The 26,270-nt window shown below is 38.5% G+C and overlaps 1 protein-coding gene across 2 annotated transcripts in view; it reads right to left on the reverse strand.

Annotated features, from left to right (window-relative positions):
• Window positions 1-26,270, reverse strand: part of EFHC2 (EF-hand domain containing 2) — a 257,879-nt gene that overhangs the window by 162,007 nt on the left and 69,602 nt on the right. For both annotated transcript variants that reach the window (XM_036016315.1, XM_028523328.2), the window contains exon 3: window positions 10,368-10,518. In XM_036016315.1, coding sequence (XP_035872208.1) covers window positions 10,368-10,518 — 151 coding nt within the window. The remainder of the gene's footprint in view (window positions 1-10,367; window positions 10,519-26,270) is intronic.

The raw sequence follows: 26,270 nt of genomic DNA on the forward strand, positions 1-26,270 counted from the left end.
ATGCCTGGGTTGCGGGCCAGGTCAGGCCCCCAGCAGTGGGCGCGTGAGAAGCAACCACACATTGATGTTTCTCTCCCTCTCTTTCTCCCTCCCTTCTGCTCTGTCTAAAATAAATAAATAAAATCTTTTTTTTTTTAATTGATAAATGGATTCAGTAAAGTAGCGGGATACAAAATTAATAGTCAGAAATCTATGTCATTTTTATGTACCAATTATTAGAAAGAGAAATTAAGAAAACAAGCCTATTCATTATTGCAAGGAAAAATTAGGTACCTAGAAATAAATTTAACCAAGGAGTTCAAAGACCTTTACTTGTAGAATTATAGGATACTGAAGAGAGTAATTGAGGATGATACAAATATAAGTGGACATATACATCATGTTCATGAATAGGAAAAATTAACATTATTAAAATTTTAATACTATCCAATGCAATCTACAGATTCAACCTAATTCCTATTGAAATACCAATGGCAGCCCTCATCTGGTGTGGCTCAGTAGATTGAGTGCCAGCCTGCTAACTAAAGGGTCACCAGTTCAATTCCAAGTCAGGGCACATGTTTGGGTTGTGGGCCAGGTCCCCCGTAGGGGGAGCATGAGAGGCAACCACATGCTGATGCTTCTCTCCCTCTTTTTCTTCCTCCCTTCCCCTCTGTATAAAAATAAATAAATACAATCTTTAAAAAAATAAAATACTAATGGCATATCTCCTGGATATAGAACAAATATTCCAAAAATGTATATGAAACCCCAAAAGACCCTGAATAGCCTTAGCAATCTTAACAAAGAAGAACTGAGTTGGAAGTATCATAATACCTGATATCAAAATATACTACAAGATCATTGTAATCAAAACAGCCTGGTACTGGCATAAAAACAGGCATGTAAATCAATGGAACAGAATAGAGAGCCCAGAAATAAACCTATGCCTTCAGAGTCGATCAATATTTGACAAAGGAGCAAGAACATTCAATAAGGTGAAGACAATCTCTTAAATAAATTATGTATGGGAAATGGGACAAATACATGCAAAAAATGAAACTAGACCACCAACTTACACCATTCACAGGAATAAACTCAAAATGAATTAAAGACTTCAATGTAGGCAGCAAAACCATAACAACCATAAAAGAAAACAAAAGCAGTAAAAACTCAGACATCTCTTGTAGCCCTAGTTTTGCCAATATATCTCTTCAGGCAAGGGAAACAAAGGAAAAACTAAACAAATGGGACTACATCCAACTAAAAATTTTTTTCACAAAAAAGATACCATCAACAAATGCAAGGAAACCCACTAAATGAGAGAACATATTCGCCAATAATACATCTAATAAGTGGGGATAATATCCAAAGCATATAAAGAACTTATACAACTTGACACCAAGAAAACAACCCAATTAAAAAATGGGCAAAGATCTGAACAGACACTTCTTTAAAAAGGACATACAGAGAGCCAATAGACTTGTAAAAAGATGCTCAACATCACTAATTACTAGACAGATACAAATTAAAACCACAATGAGATATCACTTCATGCCTGTCAGAATAGCTATCATTAATATATCAACACAAGTGTTGGCGAGGAGGAAGAGGAAAGGGAACCCTTGTACACTGTTAGTGGAAATGCAGACTGTTGCCGCCACTGTAGAAAACAGTGTGGAGTTTCCTCTACAAATTATGGAACTTCCTTTTGATCCAGCAATTCCACCTTTGGGAATACATCCGAAGAAACCCAAAACACTAATTCAAAAGAATATGTGTTCCTTTATGCTCGTTGCAGCATTACTTACAATAGCTAATATCTGGAAACAGCCCAAGTGTCCAAGTATAGATGAGTAGATAAAAAAGCTGTGGTACATTTACACAATGGAATACTACTCAGCCACAAAAAAGAATGAAATCTTACCTTTTGCAACAGCATGGATAGACTTTTGAGATTATTATGCTAAGTGAAATACACCACTTAGAGAAAGACAATTACCATATGATCTCACTTATATGTGGAATCTAATGAGTGAAACAGTTTAATAAACAAAATGGAAACAGAAGTATAGATACATAGAACAGACTGACAGCTATCAGAAGGAATGGGGGTTGGGTAAAAAGAGGTGAAGGGATTGAGATATATATATTCCAGCAGAAGTAAGGCCTGCTTGAGTGTGGTTAGTAGGGTAATAATATGGGCATAATAATTTATAGTTTTAATTTGAATACTTCACCTAAAATGTCATATAGTGTGCTTGAGTATGATATTGTTATGTTACAGCATTACATGTTTATGTTTTGGTAATAAAAGATTTTTTAATAAAAAGGGAAGTTATTTGTGCCAGGCCTTGTATATATCTATAAACACAGACAACAGTATGGTGTATGATGATAGCCAGAGGGAAAGAGGGGTGATTGGGGTGAGGGAGGTGGAAGAGGGCAAAGGGAGGATAAATGGGGACAGAGACTTTATTTGGGGCAATGGGCGCACAATGCAGCGTGCAAATGATGTTTTGTTGAATTGTATATTTGAAGCCTATATGGTTTTGTTAATCAATGTCATCCCAATAACTCAATTTAAAAATAAATAAATAGCACAAAAAATGCTAAGACAGTTTACTGTGATCAGACACAATAGAGTATCTTTTCCTCCTCTTGTGTTCATTATCATTCCTTTACTAAAATGACTATTCTATCTTTTTCATTTTTTAAAAGATTTTATTTATTTACTTTTAGAGACAGGGAAGGGGAATAGAAAGAGAGAGAGAAAAATATCAATGTGTAGTTGCCTCTCACGTGCCCCCCACTGGGGACCTTGCCCGCAACCCAGGCATGTGCCCTGACCATTTTTATTTTTATATAATGTCATTTTTGGGGTTTGGGCTCATAAAAATAACTTTTTCATATTTAGGTAGTCTGATGCCTGCCTTTTAGCAAAAGAAGAAAAAAATTAAATTCTACATCTCTGATCATAATAAAAAATATTATATCTTATGCATTCCCTCCCAGCCATTAAGTGAGCCCCAAATGATAGCATGTTAGGTGCTGTAATGTCTGCTTGATTACTGCCTTCTTGCCAGGTTTTCCTTACATACTCTATGATCTGCTTTCAAACACCACCCAACTCCTTATCCCACCACTTAAACCTCTTTATCTCAAGTGGTTCCTTTTTACTAATGTACCTTCTCTTCCATCTTTACCTGGAGAAACCTTTGAGATACCAGTCAAATGCCTTATTCTCAGTGGGTACTAGCATTTGATCCTCTGATCCCTCAAAGGACCAGGTATCATTCATGATGCCTGCCTTGTGTTATGAGCATTGTGTATCACTTTTCCTCTCCTTTTTTCCTTCCTCTCTCCCCTGCTTCCTTCCTTTCTTCAACAAATATCCATCACGCGGCCACCATGCACCAAGCACCTGTCTTCACATATCAATCATTTACCTCCACTCTTAAATTTCACTCTGCTCCATTCAGTGACCAATCCCTCCCCAATGTCTCCCCTCTGGGGTTGCCAGATTTAGCAAATCAAAGTACAGGATGCCTAGTTAAATTTGAATTCCAGATAGACAATGAATAACTTTTAATGTATGTTGTATGCAATATTTGGGACGCAGTTACAGTAAAAACTTCATTGCTTATCTCAAATTCAAATTTAACTGGGCATCATACATTTCATCTGGCAACCTTACCACCATTCCTCCTCGACTTTATGAAATGCAGTATTTAAATATGGTATATGCCCAACATGAGTGACATATGAATGAGTGACTTCTATTCTGTGATTACATTTGCTTGATTAAAGTAGATTATCCTAGAATATAAAAACATATCTAAGAAATACTACTCTGTTGAGGGGATGAAATAAGTTGCTAGTGGAGATCAGTGTTCTTAAGCAGGGATACACTAAGAACCAAATGGAAAACAGTTCTAGACCCCAGGCCTACAGAATCACAAATTCTTGGGGTAAGCCAGGAGATCCTGACAATCACTCTGGGCTGAGAAATGGTATAGACTTACCAGAATATCATAGCACATTTCTAATTATCCTTGCTTTAGCATAGATTAGTTTGGACTTGATAGTATTTGACAAAGAATTTTTCTGTTAGTCAATTGGAAGTAAAACTACTGGGGTTAACCTCTGACATTCCTGGCTTGGTATAATACTGTTTTAACTACATTCCAAAAATTTCTACAAATATCACACATCTAACTACAAAGAGAATAATGTCCTGCAATGAAAGCAAGCTTTGAAGTGCAACAGTGACTTGACTTATAACACACCTATATCTTTCTATCAGCAAGGATTTGGCAACATTAAAAATATGTACTTCTGATTAGAAGCTGAATATAACTGAATGCCTATTTTGGCACCATGGTAAGGGATGCCTCTTTGTTTCTGGCTTATTCTAAACTCCCCCCTTCTTAAAAAAAGTTACATGATAATAGAGGCAACTAAAAGGGAAGCTAGATCCAGGTGCATTAATTTCTAAATGGTCAGTTCCACAAAAAACAAACAGGTGCATCTGACCTCCAAGTTCATTTGGAAATTACTGAAACCCTATGGAAGTGACAGGAATGCCATCAGTGTGCAGCGCCTAAATATGACCCCTAGCCCCCTCGCTGGGCCCACAGGCACATGGAAAGCAGTCCAAGGACACTCAAGACACAACTGAAAGAAAGACTACCTACCCCATCCCAGGTCTGAGCCACTGATTCAGTAAGTTTGTTTTCTTTTCCCCAATTATTTAATTTAGAAAAGCACTCAGGAAAAGCAGAAAAGCACTTGATAGAGCCTATCAAGTATCTCCACTCTGTTGATAAATACATTCTCATTCCATATCATCATTACTATGCATTCTGTACAGATTACTTGAGCTGTGTCTTTACTCATGGAAATAACCTGATAAGAATGGGCCAATCAGAACTTCTGAAATTTTCATAAAAGACTTTAAAATTGTCTGTTACTCAGGGCTTTTTTCCTGAGTGTTTATGAATAACATTCCCTACTATTTACATAAAAATTATTTTCAAACAAATCATCACAACTATCTTCAATTTGTCTTTGGAATCTGCCTATGTGAGATTTGAAATCAGGAGTTGAGAGAATTGAAAACTCTTAATGAAACCTTTCCAATATCCTCATAAAGGATCTTGTATTTCATTTCTCTTCTTGGATAGTTAAATAAAACGAAAACTCACTGGAATAATTACAACGCAAGTCACTAATGCAGGCTTGGGATGTCCCAGACCTCTAGCCCATCATTTGTATAAATTTGGTGTCATGTGGGAAAGGTAATTAAAACATAAGTAAAGCTTAGTTAGAGAATATCAGAGTAAGCATTTTAGTGTAAACTTATGGGAAATAAAATTGCTAAAGCAATACTACCACTTAACTAATACATACACTTAGGTAAAATAGATGTTCATAGGAATTAAAAATTATAAACTTTCTTTTCTGAAACAATCCTTCAAATATTTTCTAATACATTATTTTAAATCTTTGAAAACTGCCTTATGCATGCTAAAAATGACTCTAAAGAGCCTAAAGACCTCTTGCCCCTTTACAAAACAAAATGTCACACTTTCAACTTTAAAGTTTATGAAAACTCTTTTTAAATATCAAGGCATTTTCATATTTCCTAAAAGATTTACCATTAAGTCATAAGTTCTCCAAATGAAAAGACCAGGGAGTAGAGAGTTATCAGTCAAAACAAAAAGAATAATAAAGACAGCACGTAGCACCACCTCAAACTAATTCTCACCTTCTCCCTCCACTAGTAAAACCAAACACAGACACTAAATCTAATCTTCTTCCTCTTTATACCACCTCAACAGCAGCTCTGTTCTAACATGATACAATAAGCCTGATTCGGTTCATGATCTGGACACCCCTAATTCTCATTCCATGCCTTTAGTCTTGACTTTTTTTCCTGAAAACACACAACAAGGTTCAACCTGCCTGGTAGGCTTCACCGTACAAATATCCCAACACAACTTCAAAAGCCTCATGACCCTAACAAACACACCTCAGCTGTAAACCCAATGCTGCTCCTTGTTCCATGCTTCTGGGCTTTATTAATGCATCAACCACACAGTGAGCTCTAAGGCAATCAGTTAAGACTCAGATACAGCAAATTACCTCTCTGAGCCTATTTCCTTTTCTGAAAAGCTGACAATGACCTACTCTAGATGTCTATTAAGGGATTAAATAAGATAACAATAAAGTAGGCACTTTAGATATTCACCTTCCTCACTCTCCATATTTACTTTTTAAATATATTTTCTTGATTATGCTATTACAGTTGTCCCATTTTCCTCCCTTTGTTCCGCCCCATCCTTCACACCACTCCCATCCCCATTCCCCACCTTAGTTCATATCCATGGGTCATATATATAAATTCTTTGGCTTCAACATTTTCTATCCCATTCTTAAGTATATTCTAAATGATAGCTTTGCTGGATAGAGTCATCTTGGAGGTAGGTCCTTGCCTTTCATGACTTGGAATACTTCTTTCTAACCCTTTCTTGCCTGCAAGGTTTCTTTTGAGAAATCAGCTGACAGTGTTATGGGAACTCCTTTGTAGGTAACTGTCTCCTTTTTTCTTGCTGCTTTTAAGATTCTCCCCTTTTCTTTACTCTTGGGTAATGTAAGTATGATGTGCTTTGGTGCGTGCTTCTTTGGATCCAACTTCTTTGGGACTCTCTAAGCTTCCTGGACTTCCTGAAAGTCTATTGACTTTGCCAGGTTGAGGAAGTTTTCCTTCATTATTTTTTCAAACAAGGTTTTAATTTCTTGCTCTTCCTCTTCTCCTTCTCACACCCCTAGGATTTGGATGTTGGAACATTTCAAGTTGTCCTAGAGGTTCCTAAGCCTCTCCTCATTTTTTTTTAATTCTTGTTTCTTCATTCTGTTCTGGATGAATGTTTCTTTCTTCTGCTCCAAACCATTGATTTGAGTCCCGGTTTCCTTCCTGTCACTGTTGGTTCCCTGTACATTTTCCTTTATTTTGCTTTTCATAGTCTTCACTTTTTCCTCTATTTTGTGACCATACTCAACCAATTCTGTGAGCATCCTGATTACCAGTGTTTTGAACTGTGAATCTGATAGGTTGGCTATCTCTTCATTGCTCAGTTGCATTTTTTCTGGAGCTTTGATCTGTTCTCTCATTTGGGCCATTTTTTTTTTTTGTCTCAGCTTGCCTGTCACATAGCAAGGGGCAGAGCCTTAGGTATTCAACAGGGCAGGCAACCCACAGAGCTGCTATGTTGTTAAACTGTATGTGGGTGAGGGGTCAGAGAGGGAACAATGCCACTTATTCAGCTATTGGCTTTCAGTCACTTCCGCCACTACCCACAAGCAAATTGTGCATTTCTGGTACTGATTCCCAGGTAGGTGGGTTTGTGTACATTCCAGGACCCTGTGGGTCTCTCTAACAAACTCTCCTGTGAGGCTGGGAGTTTTTCCCACTGCCTGAACCCCCACAGATTTTTCAGTCAGAGGTTTTGGCTTTAGTTCCCCACAATGAAACCCTGGGTTGTTTGGTCTGTCTCTCTCCCCATTCATCCCTCTTGGTTCATCCACATGCAAATGTAGGACTGCCCACCCCAATCCTCCAGCCACTGCCTTGCCACAAGTCCTCTCTGCCCAGCTTCCCATCTCTGCTCCTCCTACAAGTCTGGATGAATGTTTCTTCTTTAACTCCTTGGTTGTTGGACTTCCATACAGTTCTTCATTTTTCTGGCAGTTTTGGTTATTTATTATTTTTAAACTTGTTGTTTTCCTTCTTTTGGTTGTGCGGGGAGGCACAGTGTACCTATGCCTCCATCTTTATCAGAAGTTACTCTTTGTATTTAATCACTGGTCAAGGCCTATCAACTCTGCCATCCAAATGTCTCTAAAATCTTTACCCTATTTTCTATTTCTACCATCAATGTCCTGGTTTGGACAGTCAGCATGTCTAACCTAAACAACTGCAAAACTCTTAGACTAGTCACCTTGTTCCCTCTCCTCTCTAACCTGCTTGCCCATAAGCTCCACAAAGTAGGAGTATAATGGGCCTTATTCCTTTTGTCCATTTTCCCAAAAACTAAGTACAGTGCCTGGCAGTATAGGTTGGCAATGCTGACTGGCTCCCAGTTCATCATCCAGACACAAGGAAGCCATACTATAAGAAAAACTTCAATCCCCAGTTTATTACACATAGGCATAAAATAGTAAACTGTGTTAAATAATGATGAGCAGATAATAAGGATAGCACGTACATGTTAAACATAGAAAGAAAGGGATGGAAGGACTAAGAGACAACTAATTTTTAGTATATATTAAAAATACATGAGGCACCTGGGCTCTAAATATTCATGACACACTGATCTACATGAGGTAGTAAATATTCATGAGTATTCAATATTCATGAGGCCTTAATTCAGCCACTCATCCATTGGTGACACCCATTCGGTAACCATGTGTCCTTTACCCAAGAAACACAAACAAAGCCTATATTATTCTGTAGGCTGATTGGTGACCTGCAGCTGTGGCCAGACCTACTTGTCCCTGCATTTCTCTGATAGAGTGTGTGCCCTTAGCCCAAGGTCCTTTCTGTCTATGGTCCTCCTTGAACTTCTACTCTGGTCTTTAAACCACACTATTAGCAGGAGGAGCTGATGCAACACAAAGAGACAGGACCACTGCTTACCCTAAGATTTAAGCAAGGTGGTCATTCTATCCACTTTTACCCTGTCCTAAGTGTGTGAACCTACCTCATCTCTTTTCCCTTGCATCTTGCTACATATTTGAAATTATTTTAATGCATCATATAACTGATGCATTTTAATTTGGCCTATGAGGCTTCTGTTCTGTAGTCTCTGGGAAAGCCTGCATGCATGCTTCTTGGAGGCCACCACTGAACCAAGGTAATATCCCACACTACATTCCAGCTGCTGCAGAGAGAAAAGACTGTAGGAGTAGTAGTAATGGAAGCAGAGAGACCTATTAGGAAGCTATTCCATTACTCTAGTCAAGAAAAGAGGGTAGCCTGGGTTAGAATGGTATCAAAGGGGATAGGAAGATATGAACAGATTCAAGATATGTTTTGCTAGGAGAATGAAGAACAAAGATGGTGGAAGTAAACAATATGGAAAGTAAATAGAGACTATAGTCAGAGAAGGCAATTTTGGAGCCTAAAATATTTGAAATGGCAATACTCCAAAAGACAAAGAGGAAATAATGTACCCCAAAATCATGGCTTGTCAGGAACCAAAGGAGTCCTAGGAGGTCATCTACATAAAACACCAAACAAATATATGATTCCCTTCCTACACCTCTATTAAACTGTCAATGAAAAATAACCTCTGACCTGTCCCCAAAGCCATCCATCTATTCCAATGACCAAACAAACATGTGATTCCCCTGTCTTCCACCCAACCCTGACCATGCTCATCCAGAGCCATCTACTACAACTTTTGGTGGCTTTCTTCCAGAAAATTATTCCTGTTACTGACTTGAATTCTAATCTATTAGGTCCTGTCCTTGAGGATACAGAAAATTAGGTCACCCCTTTTCCATATGACATCCCTGTAGATTCCTAAAGACATTTATCAGGCACACCTCAGTTTTTCCTGTACAGATTTTCCTTTTCACTTTTTTCCCTTACATGTGACAAATTTTCAGTTCTTTCACCATCATGGTTGCTACCCCCTGAAGGCATAAAGAACTTAGCATCATCCTACATGAAGGACTAATAGCACAAACAGAGGAAATCTGTCACTATGCTTCTAATAATGCAACCTTAGCTTCTCTGGTGGCAACATCACAGAGTTAACTCTTATCTAGCCAAAAGGGGAGTATGAATAAAGATGACTGGCATACACGTGGTGAAGGAAAAATGATCCTCTGTTGAAGTACCATCAAAGTCTACACTTAACAGGGATGAGGATGAGGAGAAGGTGGTTGAAGTAAATGCCAGTAAATTCAAGAAAAAAGAGTGAATACCAATCTGGAAGTGGCAGTAGAGAACAGTCTTCTCTCTTCTCTTGATAGTGTTGTGAAGGAAGTAATGTGGTCATAACCAAAAAACCAAAACATTTACAGAAAAAAAGTCAAAGAAGTAGGAGTTTTCTCATACTAGGGCAGCACCTGAAAGGATACAAGTATGTCACAGTATGTCACAGAAGAGCGGAAGAAATGGCCAATGTTGAGGTAGGAGGGTAGAAACCTAGTAAGTCACTATCAATAACTACAAGCTAGCGGCATATTTATATTACCACTTCCAACAAGTTAGACACCTGAGCAGCAGCATGGGGTCTTTACAAAAAGTCAGAGAAAGATAGTATAAAGGCAGAAGTTAGAAGTGAAAGAACTATAAATCTGCTTTAAATCCATACCTTGAGGCAGTCCACTATTTTTCACTGGTGGCTCATATACTTGAATTGTGTCATCTTCAGGGTAGAACAAAATTTTATGGTATCTTATTCTATAGTTTTCTTGCCTTTTATCATGTACTTCATCTTCTACATAGGCATCAAAAGATAATATCTGTTGGAATCATAATTAGAAAATATTAAAAAATCAGCAAATTTGAAATCAATAAGGCTATTTCCTGTACACTTTTTGTTACTGTAAAGAAAAAAGTTAAGGAGATTTTGCAAGAAGACATTCTACACGTCAGCTGTGAGAATGAATACACAATCAAGGCTTCAGTATATAAATATTATTTTATATTTTCTTCACCATCTGCTTATAATGAGGAAATGATATTCAAGCAGTAAATCCATCATTCAGCTCTACCATAAATTGAAGTAGCATCTCTCTTTGGAATTTCACAAGGGGATTCTATATGTATGTGTTATAGACAAAATAATATTCATTCTCACAACATGAATGTTAAGTTTTGTCATTTTCCCCCTTAAAAATAACACCAAACTATCTTAGTTCTAGTATAAAATTATCCTGACTTCTGGTCCTGCTGATTGCTTGCCTTATGAGTCATTCAAACAGGCAGATCTGAAATTCTTCCAATGCACCCAAGAGCCACTATACATTTCTTCAGGAACTTCAAAAAGCTCAGCTCAATGTTAGACCCAATTTCATCTTACATTGCATGTATATTTGTGTGGGGTACTTAGGTAAGAGAGGTAAATTCTAAAGTAGTTAGTAAAAATCAGATATAGTCAAAAGTATCCTTGAAAACTCCTTAGCCACTTTGGAAAACTGTGACTTTCAGTAATACAACACAGCCCATTTTGCTCCCATTTTCAACCAAAGAATTGTCTCTTTATTGAATATCATTTGAAATAGCTTCTTTAGGCTTAGGTGTCATGTTGTATGAAAAAAATGTATCTTTAACCATTGGAATAACCATCAATATGGTGACATGCTCACGCACTGAGAAGGACATGGTAATTGAAAACAACTAAGGGAACAGCAGATTTAGGCTACCATTTCAAGCCTGACCTGAGGCACAGGCTCCTTGAAAGCTCTATTTTAATATTCCCTTTGCTCTCATTTTTATCAATTTTTATAATTAAAGTTGCAAAATTTAATTGTACATATGATATAAGAGCAAGGTAATTCAACATGGACAACATGATATATATAATTGACTCAGTTTGGGGTGGGCAGTTATCCTAATTATGAATATTCTCTGGAAGTGTTGAGCAAGTTCCTATCAGAAGCCCACTCTTTAGAAGGGGCTGACAAAATGTCTCAGTAATTCATCTCTGATGAAGATATGAAACTTTGCTAATTACCATAAAGGATTATAAACATGAGTTTTAGTAAAATGATTGTATTCAAAATGAATGAATTGGTTACAACTATTGACCAGACACTGTCTTTACCAGATCAGGTTCTAAAAATCTAGTAAGCTCAAAGATTCATACCCTTCAAAATGGTAACTTTGGCTTCATTCCAAAGTGGTCCTATGTTCAGCTTCTTTCTTGGAAAATTCATCTTGCCTGATTCTATTTAAGAGTTAGATAAACCCACTCTAGTCTTCTGGCTACTTTGCCTCCTCACACAACCAACAGAAGGAAAACAACAAATTTAAAAACAAAAACAACCAGAACTGGCAGAACATTGAACTGTATGGAAGTTTGACAATCAAGGAGTTAAAGAAACATTCATCTAGACTGGTAGAAGGGATGGAGATGGGCGGCTGAGCAGAGAGGACTTGTGGCAAAGCAGTGGCTGGAGGACTGGGATGGGCAAGCAGCAGTAAGCGGAGTGGCTGTCCCACATTTGTGTGCAGATAAACCGGGAGGAACAACTGAAGAGCAAGATAGACCACCAACCCAGGGTCCTACTGTGGGGAAATAAAGCCTCAAAACCTCTGCCTGAAAAATCCTGTGGGCATTGAGGTGGCTGAAGAAACTCCTGGCTTCACAGGACAGTTAATTGGAGAGACCCACAAGGTCCTAGAATATAAACAAACCCACCCACCTGGGAATCAGCACCAGAAGGTCCCAATTTGATTGTGGGTAATGGTAGAAGTGATTGAAAGCTGACAGAGAGATGAACAAGTAGCATTGTTCCCTCTCTGACCACTCCCCCACATACAGTATAACAACACAGCAGCTCCGTGGGTTGCCTGCCCTGTTGAATACCTAAGGCTCTGCCCCTTACTACATGACAAGAGAGTCTCAACAAAAAAATATATACCCCAAATGAAAGAACAGATCAGAGCTTCAAAAGAGGGAGAAAAGGTACAGGGAATAGGTAACAAATGGTAGGTAAAAAATAGACAAGGGGAAGTTAAGGATAATATAGGAAATACAGAAGCCTAAAACTTATATGTATGACCTATGGACATGAACCAAAGGGGGAGGGGAATGTGGGTGGGAGGGGATGTGCAGGGTGGAGAGGAATAAAGGGGGATACAGAACAACTGTAATAGCATAATCAATAAAATACATTAAAAAAATTTTTAAGCTCCAGAAAAAAATATACCTAAGTGATGAAGAGATAGCCAACCTATCACATGCATAGTTCAAACACTGTAATCAGGATTCTCACAGGACTAGTTGATTATGGTTGCAAAACAGAGGAAAAAGTGAAGGCTGTGAGAAGTGAAATAAAGGAAAATGCACAGGGAACCAACAGTGACAGGAAGGAAAACAGAACTCAAATAAAAAATTTGGAGCACAAGGAAGAAAGAAACATTCAACCAGAACACAAAGAAGAAACAAGAATTCAAAAAATGAGGAGAGGCTTAGGAACCTCTAGGACAACTTGAAATGTCCCAATATCCAAATCCTCAGGGTGTGAGAAGGAGAAGAGGAAGAGCAAGAAATTAAAACCTTGTTTGGAAAAATAATGAAGGAAAACTTCCTCAACCTGGCAAAGTCAATAGACTTTCAGGAAGTCCAGGAAGTTTAGAGAGTCCCAAAGAAGTTGGATCCAAAGAAGCACACACCAAAGCACATCATACTTACATTACCCAAGAGTAAAGAAAAGGGGAGAATCAGCAAGAAAAAAGGAGACAGTTACCTACAAAGGAGTTCCCATAACACTGTCAGCTGATTTCTCAAAAGAAACCTTGCAGGCAAGAAAGGGTTAGAAAGAAGTATTCCAAGTCATGAAAGGCAAGGACCTACCTCCAAGATGACTCTATCCAGCAAAGCTATCATTCAGAATGGAAGGGCAGATAATGTGCTTCCCAGATTAGATCAAGTTCAAGGAGTTCATCATTATCACACCCTTATTACATGAAATGTTAAAGGTACTTATCTAAGAAAAAGAAGATAAAATGTGAACAGTAAAATGACAACAAACTCATGGCTATGGACAACTGAACCTAAAAAACAAAAACAAAAACAAAAACAAAATCAACAACAAAAAAAACAGCTAAGCAAACAAATAGAACAGGAACGGAATCACAGAAATGGAGATCACATGGAGGGTTACCAGTGTGAGAGGGGGAGGGAGAGAAAGGGGGAAAAGGTACAGAGAATAAGTAGCATAAATGGTAGGTACAAAATTGACAGGAGGAGGTTAAGGTTAGTATAGAAAATATAAAAGCCAAAGAACTTATATGTACAATCCATGGACTTGAACTAATGGAGTGGGGGGATGCAGGTGGGAGGGGATGTGAAGGGAGGAGGGGAATATAGGGGGTGGGGAATGAGACAACTATATTAGCATAATCAATAATATATATTTTTAAAAATAAATAAACCCAGCTAGAATGTTTTCATATTTCTGTTGAATGAATATTTCTCGTACAATGTTATTGAATGGATACCAGGTTTCCTTCTAGGGTGATGGAAATGTCTTGGAACTAGAAAAAGGTAATGATTGTACAACACTGTGGATATACTAGATGCCACTGAATTGCACACTTTAAAGTGACTAATGATTTATTTATATTATGTAAATTTTACTTAAATTATAAAAAAATATATTGGACACCATACTGTGTCGGACACATTAAAATGGACAATTTTATGGTATATGAATTATATTTCAATTAAAAACAATAGTAGGAGGTAAAAAGATGTTGCTGGACTACCTAAAAGGACAATAGAGCTGGGGTTTTATAGAGCTTTCAGTAAATGTTGTAAGGGACAACAGAATATATCCCCCCACCACTTCCGGCAAGATGGAGGAATAGGTGGACCCACCGTACCTCCTCACACAACCAAGATTAGAACAACAATAATTTACAACAATAATTTACAGATAGAATAATGCCCAGATCCGGCAGAGGGTTTATCTGAATGGAAGTCAGGCAGCCAAGAAGTTGAAGTAGACGCATTCATCTGGACTGGTAGGAGAAGACGAGCCGGGCGGGCGCGGGGCTGGCGTGGGTTGGCGGCCCGCAGAGGTCGGGGAAAGTTTGGTGCGAAATCAGCGCGACAGCCATGCGGGGCGCAGGAACGAAGCGGTGATCCCTGAGTACGCAAGCTGCGGCTGGCAGACCCAGAGGGGCAGCGATTGTGAACCAGGGCAGAACTCGCAGCCCGGGAGCCCAGAGAAGGGTCTGAGCCCAGGAGAATGGAACTACCGCCATTGTTTTCTCCCGTCCCCGCTCGCGCTCCCACCCCTGCCCCCACATATAATGTCACAGTCTAGCGACTGGGGTGCCCAGCCCCGGTGAACACCTAAGGCTCCACCCCCCACCGTAACAAGAGCAACCAGACCGGAAAAAAAAAAAAAAGGAGAGACGGGAAAAATATGTTTTCAACAGAGCAGATCAGTCCCCCAGGACTCATCCTTTTGGGCGACCAAGAAATAGACAATCTATCAGATGCGCAGTTCAGGACACTGGTGATCAGAAAGCTCACAGAATTGGTTGATTTTGGGTGCAATTTAAATGAAAGGATGCAGGTTACCTTAAAAGAGATGCAGGAAGATACGCGGAAGAGAGCCAATAGTGAAAGGAAGGAATATGAGTCTCAAAACAATACAGTGGACCAGAAGGAAGACAGAATCAACCAAGCAGGAAAGCATGATGAAATAAGAATTCAAAAAATCGAGGAAAAGCTTAAGAACATCCAAGACACCTTTAAACGTTCCAATATCTGAATTATAGGGGTACCAGAAGGGGAAGGGGAAAAGCAACAAATTGAGCACGCATTTGAACAAATAATAAAGGAGAACTTCCCCAAGCTGACAAAGGGAACAGTCTTCCAAGAAATCCAAGAAGCTCAGAGAGCCCCAAAGAAGTTGGACCCAAGAAGGAACACACCAAGGCACATCATAATTACATTAGCCAAGGTAAAAACGAAGGAGAGAATCCTAGAAGCAGCAAGAGATAAGGGGACAGTAACCTACAAAGGAGTTCCCATCAGACTGTCAGCTGATTTCTCCAAAGAGACCTTACAGGCAAGAAGGGGCTGGAAAGAAATATTCCAAGTCATGAAAGACAAGGACCTACATCCCAGATTGCTCTATCCAGCAAAGCTCTCATTTAGAATGGAAGGGCAGATAAAGTGCTTCTCAGATAAAGTCAAGTTAAAGGAGTTCATCATCACCAAGCCCTTATTTTATGAAATGCTAAAGGGACTTATCTAAGAAAAGAAGATAAAGAAAAGACATGTATAGTAAAAGGACAGCAAACTCACAAATATTAACAACCACACCTAAAGCAAAACCAAAAGAAACTAAGCAGACAATTAGAACAGGAACAGAACCACAGAATTGGAGGGCACATGGAGGGTTAGCAGCAGGGGGGTGAGAGGAGGAGAGAGGGGGAAAAGGTATAGAGAATAAGTATCATAGAATGTAGGTTGAAAATAGATAGGGGGAGGGCAAGAATAGTACGGGAAATGTAGAAGCTAAAGAACTCATAAGTATGACACATGGACATAAACTAAAGGGGGGAAATGTGGGTGGGAGGGGGGTAGAGGGTGGAGGGGAGAGAAGGGGAAATGGGACAACTGTAATAGCATAATCAATAAAATATATTTAAAAAAGAAAAAAGAAGAAAGTAAAACTTACTTCTCAAAGAAAGGAAATATTTTTTAAATAGTACCCAGTACCCAGTAAATATATTTTTAATGTTACTGCAAAGACATTATGACAAAACATAAATAAAAATGCAAATTTATATAAAATCAGCTATTTATATATTTCAAAAAGTATTAAGTATTTATTTGAAAATACTGATTCATGTCAACTTAGCATTAGTAGAAAGTTAAATCCCCCAGAAAGTTAAATGATTTCTTTCCCTTTCATCCCACTAAAAACTTTGCTGACTCTCTCTGAAGGAAGAACTTGTACACTTAATATGAGGAGCAATCTCTTTTGACAAGATCTTTTTGCTTTAACCACACTTAAATAAACCAAGTTTGGCATTGTGCTAGGTATGAGGCAACATATTCACCTTTTCAGACAAAAAAAGTCTTACAGAAACATATTTCTCAAATAATGAGTCATAAACATTGGAAAACATTGTTTAGTAACACATGTTCTCACCAAAGCATAAATCATTAAATGTGATTCATGGAGGTCGTGAACATTGTTTGCATGTCTGTGTCATACAACCTGTGGTTTATAATACATTCAGGATAGCTCCGGGATGCCATGAAAAGTACATGAATCTGCAAAATATAATGATATCTTGATTCAAAGTTAATCTGCAAAATAGATTACACAGAGAAAAAAAAAAAGAATATATCCCCCCACCCAGAATATACCACTTTAGCATGTGGATTATTTTCACATGAAGATTAATAGGGGCCAAACAGACTCAAACAACTTTGTACCTTCCCCTTAACTACCTAAAAGAATTTAGATAGGGGCCCTGTACCAGGAAGAGAGCTATTATCACAGAAAACTTTATATCACAATGACTTATCTGCACGGTATGGCCAACATTTGTTTACCAAACACTGACTCTTCCCAATTTCCTGTGAATTGTCCTACTCCCCTTTGAGGCCCCAGAGTCCTAGTTCCTTTCCTTAGCTCAGAGTGGATGCAAGCCTCAATTACCTGACTGCCAGGAAGTCTCATATTTCTATGGGGTTCCTATGTTTACAATTTTTTTTTCCTCCTGTTAATCTGTCTTAAGTCAATTTAATTGCCTTGATAATACAAGGCTACAGAACTCCATGATGAAAGTGAAGGGGAGCAGAATCTGTCATCTCTAAATATGCCTATTTGGCATAGAATAACAAGAATTATTTTCGGCTAGTTATTTTTAAGAAACTGCAGACACAGGAGAAACTGTGACAACTGAGTAAAAATTACCCTTTTGTAAGAGACAATTATATTTATAAGGGAAATCTCCATTTGTAAGGTTGTCCTCCTCTCTGTACCAGGAAGAGAAGGATGACTCTAAGTCTTTAGAAACTCTTATCAATGCAGAAGCTAGGACTTAAATCTATGTAACAACCATACCCTTGTTTACTGTGCCTTTTCTGATAACCTCCCATAACTAGCCTTCCCCTTCCTACCACATCTTCTGTCTTTAGCTAGAGATGACATTTAAGGTGTTGGTTTGTACCATTTCTGGGAATTACTCAGTTTTCCTAAGTCTCTCCCATGTACACAGGAGACATACATTATTATTGAATGTGTTTTCTTCCTGTTAATCTGTCCTTTATTACAAGGGTACCTGAGCCAAGAACCTAAAAGAGTAAACGGAAAAATATTTTCCTCCCCTATGTAGGCTACTTTTTAAGAACTCTAATAAATTTAAAATACAGAAATTATGCAAGTTATAGTAGTTGATCACAAACTAATACAACTCTAAATGTACTTCATAGCTATAAACAAAAATCGTCACTCCTAATCAATAATTGTGAATCCCAAGATGAAATACAGGGTGGGGCAAAAATAGGTTTACAGTTGTTCACATGGAAAATAATACAATAATTAATAAATAATAATACAAAAATTATGTTTCATGTACTCACAACTGTAAGCCTACTTTTGCCAAGCATTGTATGTCTCTCAAAATGGACTTCTCTTGGTTAACTGGAACCAAATTCATAACCAGAGTCCAGCAGCCATTGCTGACAGAGGCCTCTGGTGCATTCTGCATTTCAGGAAAAGATACAGACTGAGATTTCAGCCTCCTGTACTATGCCCCTGCATGCTTGCACCCTTTGAGTCAACCACTGCAAAGAAGTTCCTGGTTTCATCTTTCGACCAATGGACTGAGACCTGCCCCAACTTGCATAAAACAGATCAAATTGGAAACTTGGATGGGAATTTTCTCTATACAAGGCAGCAACTTTCACTATAAAAGGTGGCCTTTGTCTCAGTGGAACACAAATCAGGTTGCTATGTAAACGTGTGTCTCCCAGGCTTCAGCTCTTTTTGTCCAAATAAATGCTTTCTTTTCTTTTTTACAGTATAAAATGAATTTTGTTTTACACAATTACTGTGCTGAGAATAAGTTTAAAAACACAAAAAGTACTGAACCTAATAAAATTTAAAGATGTACAAGAAGGGGCTGGAAACCAGTACCATCTTTTGCTATATATAATGCATCCCCACGTATAGTGCACACCTACATTTTTGGCCCAAACTTTCAGGAAAAAAAAATCTTTCATTTTAATTTTTAATTCACTTGTTACTTATTTATACTTAAAAAACTGATTATCATATTCCTGGGTATTATTTTGCATACAGATATCGTTATTGCTTTCTAGGGTTACACTTTTAGCATATAAGCATAAATAAAACAATTTAAAATGTTTATATAGGTACACAATTAGTACTGTATTACCCATGTATAATGCACATCCTTATTTTTCCCTCAAAAAGTTGGGCAAAAATGCATGCCTTATACATGGTACAGTAGTCAAAGTCATGAAAGGCAAGGACCTACATGCAAGATGACTCTAGCCAGCAAAGCTTTCATTTAGAATGGAAGGGCAGATAAAATGATTCTCAGATAAGGTCAAGTTAAAGGAGCTCATCATCACCAAGCCCTTATATGAAATATTAAAGAGACCTATCTAAGAAAAAGATCAAAAGTATGAACAGTAAAATGACAACAAATTCACAGCTATCAATAACTGAATGTAAAAAAAAAAACTAAGCAAATAACTGAACAGGAATGTAGATCAAATGGAGGGTTATCAGCGGAGAGGTGAAAGGGGGAGAAAAGGGGAAAAGGTGCAGGAAATAAGAAGCATAATTGGTAGGTAGAAAACAAGGGGAGGTTAAGAATAGTATAGGAAATGTAGAAGCCAAAGAACTTATATGTACGGCCCATGGACATGAACTAAGGGGGGAATGCTGGAGGGAGAGGAGGTACCTACTGGCAGAGGGGGATAAAGAAGAGGAAAAAAGTGGAACAACTGTAATAGTATAATCAATAAAATATACTTTAAAAAACATATGCATAAACTAGTAACCAGATAAGTGAAAAAATTACCAAAAATATTGCCCTGGCAAAGGCTACAACTAAGATGATTCACTAATGGATTCTTTTGAATGTTCAAAAAAACACAGAAAATTACCACAATATTATACTCATGTAACTTCCCCAGGATACCAAAAATGACAAAAGGCCACAAAGGTGAATTATGATGCTTTATAGACTTACCATAAGAAAAACGTGAACTGTGGAGCAGTAATTCTCACCCTGGATGCACATTGGAATCACTTGGAGAGCTTTTTAAACTGATGCTTGGAACAGACACACAGACACAAACATGTACACAAGCACACACACAGACAATGAAATCAGAATATCTTAGAGTGGGCCCAGGCATCAGTGATTTTTAAAGTTCCCCAGGTGATTACAATGTATAAGCCAAGGTGGAAAACTACTGCTTCAGAGCAATTTCACTACTTAAGATTTATAGAGCGACAATTCTAACTAAAATACAAGAAAACAGAATTCAATAGTCCATAATGGTTACAAACCACATAAATACACAAAAAGCAGCATTTCCCTCGTAGATGTAAAGATATTTACAAATTAAGGGGTTGAGAAGATGGTGGCTTTGTTGGAGGGAGCATAATCCCCTTCCTCTATGCAGGGGAGAGAAACTTGCAGATCTGAGGAGGAACAGAGCAAGGGGCCTAGGATATCGCAACATTTATGAAAACAGGACATCAAAAATTATAGCAGACATTGAAAAACCAGACAGTAAGGAGACTGCTTCAGGATAATAAAGACCCAGGGATCAGCCCAGGGACCAGGGAGTTTGCAGCCCCCAGGCCCAGTGCTCCTGGGTCTGCCTTAGGGCACCCGGGAGAGCAGAGTCATCGCTCCCTCCCTGGACAACAAGGATTGAGCAGCACCATGGAAGGCCTTGTTGCTTGAAGGCACAGAGACAGGAGTGAGACTGGGAGACAGTCACACAGGGGCTGTGAGCACCCACGCATAGCCCTGGGAAGGGTGAGTACCCCCAGCCTGCACAACCAAGGGTTGCCTGGCCGTGTGCCTGCGCCCCCAAACTGGTGAGAGTGTGGTTCTGTGGAAGACCCATACCCCATAGCCCTGAATGAGAAAAGGGCATGGGTGTTCTCAGGGTTTCTGGAGCCTGCAGTGGTGAACTTGGGGGAGCATATGCCCCTTCGCCCCTTTGGGATTCCAACTCTCACACTATGAACCTGGAAAAGATGCAGTGCTTCGAGGGTTCCTGGAGCCTGCAGTGGGGAAACTGGGGGAAGGGCGGGACCACTTTCGATCCGGGAGCTTACACCATGAACCCAGAAAAGACACAGGCACTCTGTGGGACCCTGGAGCCTGGGAGACCACAGCAGTGAGCTCTGGAAAGCGTGCTTGGGAGCACCCGTACTCACACCCAGGGTCCTGCTGGAAGGCATCTGGTCGGCTCTGGGGAGAGCCTGCTGCTAGCCTTGGGGACACTATGTGAGAGACGGACTGAGTTCTGACTGGAAAGAGTGAAAAGCATTCCAAAAGCTCCTCAGCCTGCTGAAGCCAGCAAGACCAGAAAAACCGGTTTGACCAGTTAGAAACCAAAAAAGGCGTTTTTTGTTTGTTTGTTTGACTGCTGATGTTGTTTGATTGTTTGATTTTATCTTGTTTTTTAAGTGACTTTTTATTTTTTAAGTCTTATTATTTTTATATCTCTCAATTCCTTATGTTTCTCTTCCTTTAATCCTAGTGTTATTCCTTCCACTCCAAATGTATCTGTCCTGCATTCCATATTCTGCTTTTTTCCCTTTTTTTAAGCCTGCCAGTCACTGTAAATTTGTATTATCTTTTTCTCACTTTTCTGACATTATTTATTTTAATAGTATTTTGGTATTATTTTTCTTTCTTTGTAATCTTCTCTGCTTGGCTGGTTATACTGCCATTTGATAGGTTCCCCCTGTTATCTCATTCACAGTGTGTTGATAATTTATTGTCCTTCATTTGTGTTCCATTAGTACACCTCTCAAGGTTCTATACTCTTTATTCTTGTTATCTACATCTCATAGATTCTGCTACATGATTGTTGCTTTAATATAACTGTAAATAAGACCTAGTTCATACAGTTGTAAATACTACACAACACCCCTCCCAGATCTCAGCCCACTTTGCAATCACCTGAACTCTATTATTGTGGGGGTTGTCTCTGTTCTTTTACACACTATTCCTATTTACTATTCTTTATTCCCACCCTATCTCAGAATTTGACCTTCCACAGCCTCACAGCTTTCTTTTTTTTTTAAGATTTTTATTTATTTTTAGAGAGGGAAGGGAGGGAGAGAGAGAGAGAGAGAGAAACATCAATGTGCCATTGCTGGGGGTTATGGCCTGCAACTCAGGCATGTACCCTGGCTGGGAATTGAACCTGAGACACTTTGGTTCCCAGCCCGCGCTCAATCCACTGAGCTATGCCAGCCAGGGCCACAGCTTTCTAGATCCAACTAACAATCCTTTCCTCCCCAATAAGAGTCTTACCTTCTTCCCATCCTTTCTAAAACATGGCTAGTGGGGTGGAAGATCACAGTTAACACTATATGTAGCCAAAGGATCTCCCATCTCTTCTCTACTGGCTGCTACTGTGAATATCACAGAATACTGTCTTCCTGTCTTAAACCATTTTGCCTTACTCCTTCAACTAATCACAAAAAAGAGTAGGAGGAAGCTGTGAACAGCAGGATACATGAAGGAGACTGCACCACTGAATCTCACAGGTATTCTACCACAGAAGTTCACACCATAACCACAGGGAACCAGAAGAGATGAATTTAAGAAACAGGGGCTCACAAGATGAATCTCATGAACAATGAAAAGACAAAGAAACAATCCCCAAATGAAGGGAAAGGAGAAGTCCTCAGAAAAAATGATAAGCAAAACAGAGGCAACTCAACTATCAGATATTGATTCAAAACAATGATTATCAGCAAGCTCAATGAACTCACAATGAGCCACCAGAAACTACAGGGAAGTTACAACGATCTCACTGAAAACTATATCAACATGAAAAAGGAATAGAAACTATCAACAAGGGCCAAGAGGAAATGAAGAATACAATTTCTGAACTGAAGAACACAATAAAAGGAATGAAAAACAGGACTGATGAAGTAGAAGACCAGATTAGCGAATTGGAGAACAAAGTAGAAAAGAAAACACACAGAAAGAGCAATAAAAGGAAAAGAGGCTCAGAAACAATGAAGAGGGATTAAGAGAACTGCAAGACAATATGAAATGTAATAATATCTGTATAATAGGGATACCAGAATGAGAAGAAGAAGAGCAAGGGATAGAAAACCTATTTGAAAAAGTCATGATGGAAAACTTCTGTAATTTGATGAGAGAAAAAGTCACACAAATCCAGAAAACACAGAGAGTTCCAATCAAGAGGAACCCAAAGAAGCCCACCTTAAGACACATCATAATTAAAATGGCAAAATTTCAAGACAAAGAGAGAATAATAAAGGCAGCAAGGGAGAAACAGGAAGTAACATACAAGGGAGCCGCAATAAGGCTAACAGCTGACTTCTCAATGGAAACACTCCAAGCCAAAAGAGAATGGCAAGAAATATTCCAAGTAATGAGAACCAGAGGTCTGCAACCAAGGCTACTTTAACCAACAAGGCTCTCATTCAAGATAGAAGGCCAAATAAGAAGCTTCCCAGACAAATGAAATCTAAAAAAATACACCTCCACGAAACCAGCTCTTCAAGAGATGCTAAAGGAACTGCTTTAAGGACAGAAAGGAAAAGAGAGAGAGAGAGAGGATCACACGTACATAAAAGGCAATGAATAAGTACCTATCAATAATAACCTTAAACGTAAATGGATTAAATGCTCCAATCAAAAGACATAGAATAGCTGAATGGATAAGAAAACATGACCCACATATATGCTGCCTACAAGAGACCCACCTCAGGATAAAAGACCTGCACAGGCTGAAAGTGAAGGGCTAGAAACAAATTTTCCAAGCAAATGGACAGGAAAAAAAAGCTGGGGTAGCAATACTCATATCTGACAAAATAGACTTCCAAAAAAGGGCCATAAAGAGAGACCCAGAAGGTCACTTCATAATACTCAAGGGAAGAATCCACCAAGAACACATAAATACTGTAAATATATATGCACCCAACATAGGAGCACCCAAATACATGAAGAAAATCTTAGAGGACTTCAAGAAAGACATGGACAGCAACACAATTATAGTGGGGGATTTTAACACCCCACTGTCAAAAATGGACAGATCTCACAAACAAAATATCAACAAAGATATTATGGCATTGAACAATGCCCTAGATGAAATGGGCTTTACTGATATATACAGAGCCCTCCATCCCAGAGAAGCTAAATACTCATTCTTTTCAAATGTACACAGAACATTTTCAATGATAGACCACATGATAGGACACAAAACAAGCCTCAAGAATTTCAAGAAAATTAAAATCATAGCAAGCATTTTCTCAGATCACAAGGGACTGAAGCTAGAAACCAACCTCCAGGAAAAAAAAAACCCAAAACACTCAAAATCATGGAGATTAAATAGCATACTATTAAACAATGAATGGGTCAAGAATGAAATTAGGGAAGAAATCAAAAGGTTTCTGGAAACAAATGAGAATGAACTCACAACAACCCAAAACTTATGGGACACAGCCAAGGCAGTCAGTCCTGAGAGGGAAGTTCATAGTAATAAAGGCATACCCAGAAAAAGATAGAAATATTTCAAACAAAAACCTACCCTACGTCTACAAGAACTCGAGGAACAACAACGAACAGCCCAGAGCAAGTAGAAGGAACAGAATAACCAAGATCTGAGCAGAATTAAATGACATAGAGACTAAAAGACAGTTCTAAGGATCAATGAATCCAAGAACTGGTTCTTTGAAAAGATAAACAAAATCGACAAGCCTTTAAGCAGACTCATCAAGAAAAAAAGAAGCCTTCCCTGGCGTAGCTCAGTGGATTGAGCATGGGCTGCAAACCAAAGCATCGCAGGTTCGATTCCCAGTCAGGGCACATGCCTGGGTTGCAGGCTACAGCCGCCAGCAGCCGCACATTGATGTTTCTATCTCTCTTTCTCCCTCCCTTCCCTCTCTAAAAATAAATAAATAAAATCTTAAAAAATAAAACAGAGAAGCATTATTTGGAAAAAAACAAGCATGTTTCAAAAAAAAAGAAAGGAAAAAAGACAGAAGACCCAAATAAATACAATCAGAAATGAAAGAGGAGAGATTACAACTGACAGGACAGAAATACAAAGGACTGTAAGAAATTACTATGAAGAACTGTATGCCAAGAAATTTGAAACCCTAGGTGAAATGGACAAATTTCTAGAAAAATATAATCTTCCAAAACTCAATGAAAAAGAAGCAGAAAGCCTGAACAAACCAATAACAGCAAAAGAAATTGAAGCAGTAATCAAAAACCTCCCAACATACAACAAAAGCCCTTGTGAAAAACAGATGGTTTCACAGGCGAATTCTACAATGCATTTAAGGAAGAGCTAACCCCTATCCTTCACAGACTATTCCAAAAAATCCAAAAAGATGGAAGATTCCCAAACTCTTTGTATGAAGCCATATCATACTAATTCCAAAACCAGATAAAGACAGAACAAAGAAAGAAATCTTGAGGCCAATAGCACTTAGGAACATTGACGCTAAAATTCTCAACAAAATACTGGCAAACCACATCCAACAATACATTAAAAAGATCATACACCATGACCAAGTGGGATTCATTCCAGGTATGCAAGGATGGTACAATATTCGCAAATCAGTAAATGTAATACATCACATAAACAAAAGCAAAGACAAAAACCACATGATCATATCAATAGATGCAGAAAAAGCATTTGATAAGGTACATCACCCATATATGATAAAAACACTCAGCAAAGTGGGAATAGAAGGATGATTCCTCAACATAATAAAGGCCATATATGAGAGACCTACAGCCAACATCATACTCAATGGGCAAAAATTAAAAGCTTTTCCACTAAGATCAGGAACATCACAAGGCTGTCCACTTTCACCACTTCTATTCAATATAGTACTGGAAGTTTTAGCCACAGCAATCAGACAAGAAAAAGAAATAAAAGGCATCCAAATCGGAAAGGAGGAAACAAAATTGTCACTGTTTGCAGATGACATGATAGTGTACATAGAAAATCCTTTACACTCAGGCAAAAAACTGATGGACCTAATATGTGAATTTGGCAAAACAGCAGGATACAAAGTCAATTTCCAGAAACAAAGGCATTTTTGTACACCAACAATGAAACAGCAGAAGCAGAAATCAAGAAAAAAAATCCCATTTGAAATACCAAAAAAAAATAAATAAATAAAATACCTAGGAATAAACCTAACAAAAGAGGTAAAACACCTGTATTCAGAAAACTACGTAACACTGAGGAAAGAAATCAAGGAAGACACAAATAAATGGAAGACACAAA

Source organism: Phyllostomus discolor, chromosome X (genome assembly GCF_004126475.2).
Source record: "Phyllostomus discolor isolate MPI-MPIP mPhyDis1 chromosome X, mPhyDis1.pri.v3, whole genome shotgun sequence".
NCBI classification, from domain to species: domain Eukaryota; kingdom Metazoa; phylum Chordata; class Mammalia; order Chiroptera; family Phyllostomidae; genus Phyllostomus; species Phyllostomus discolor.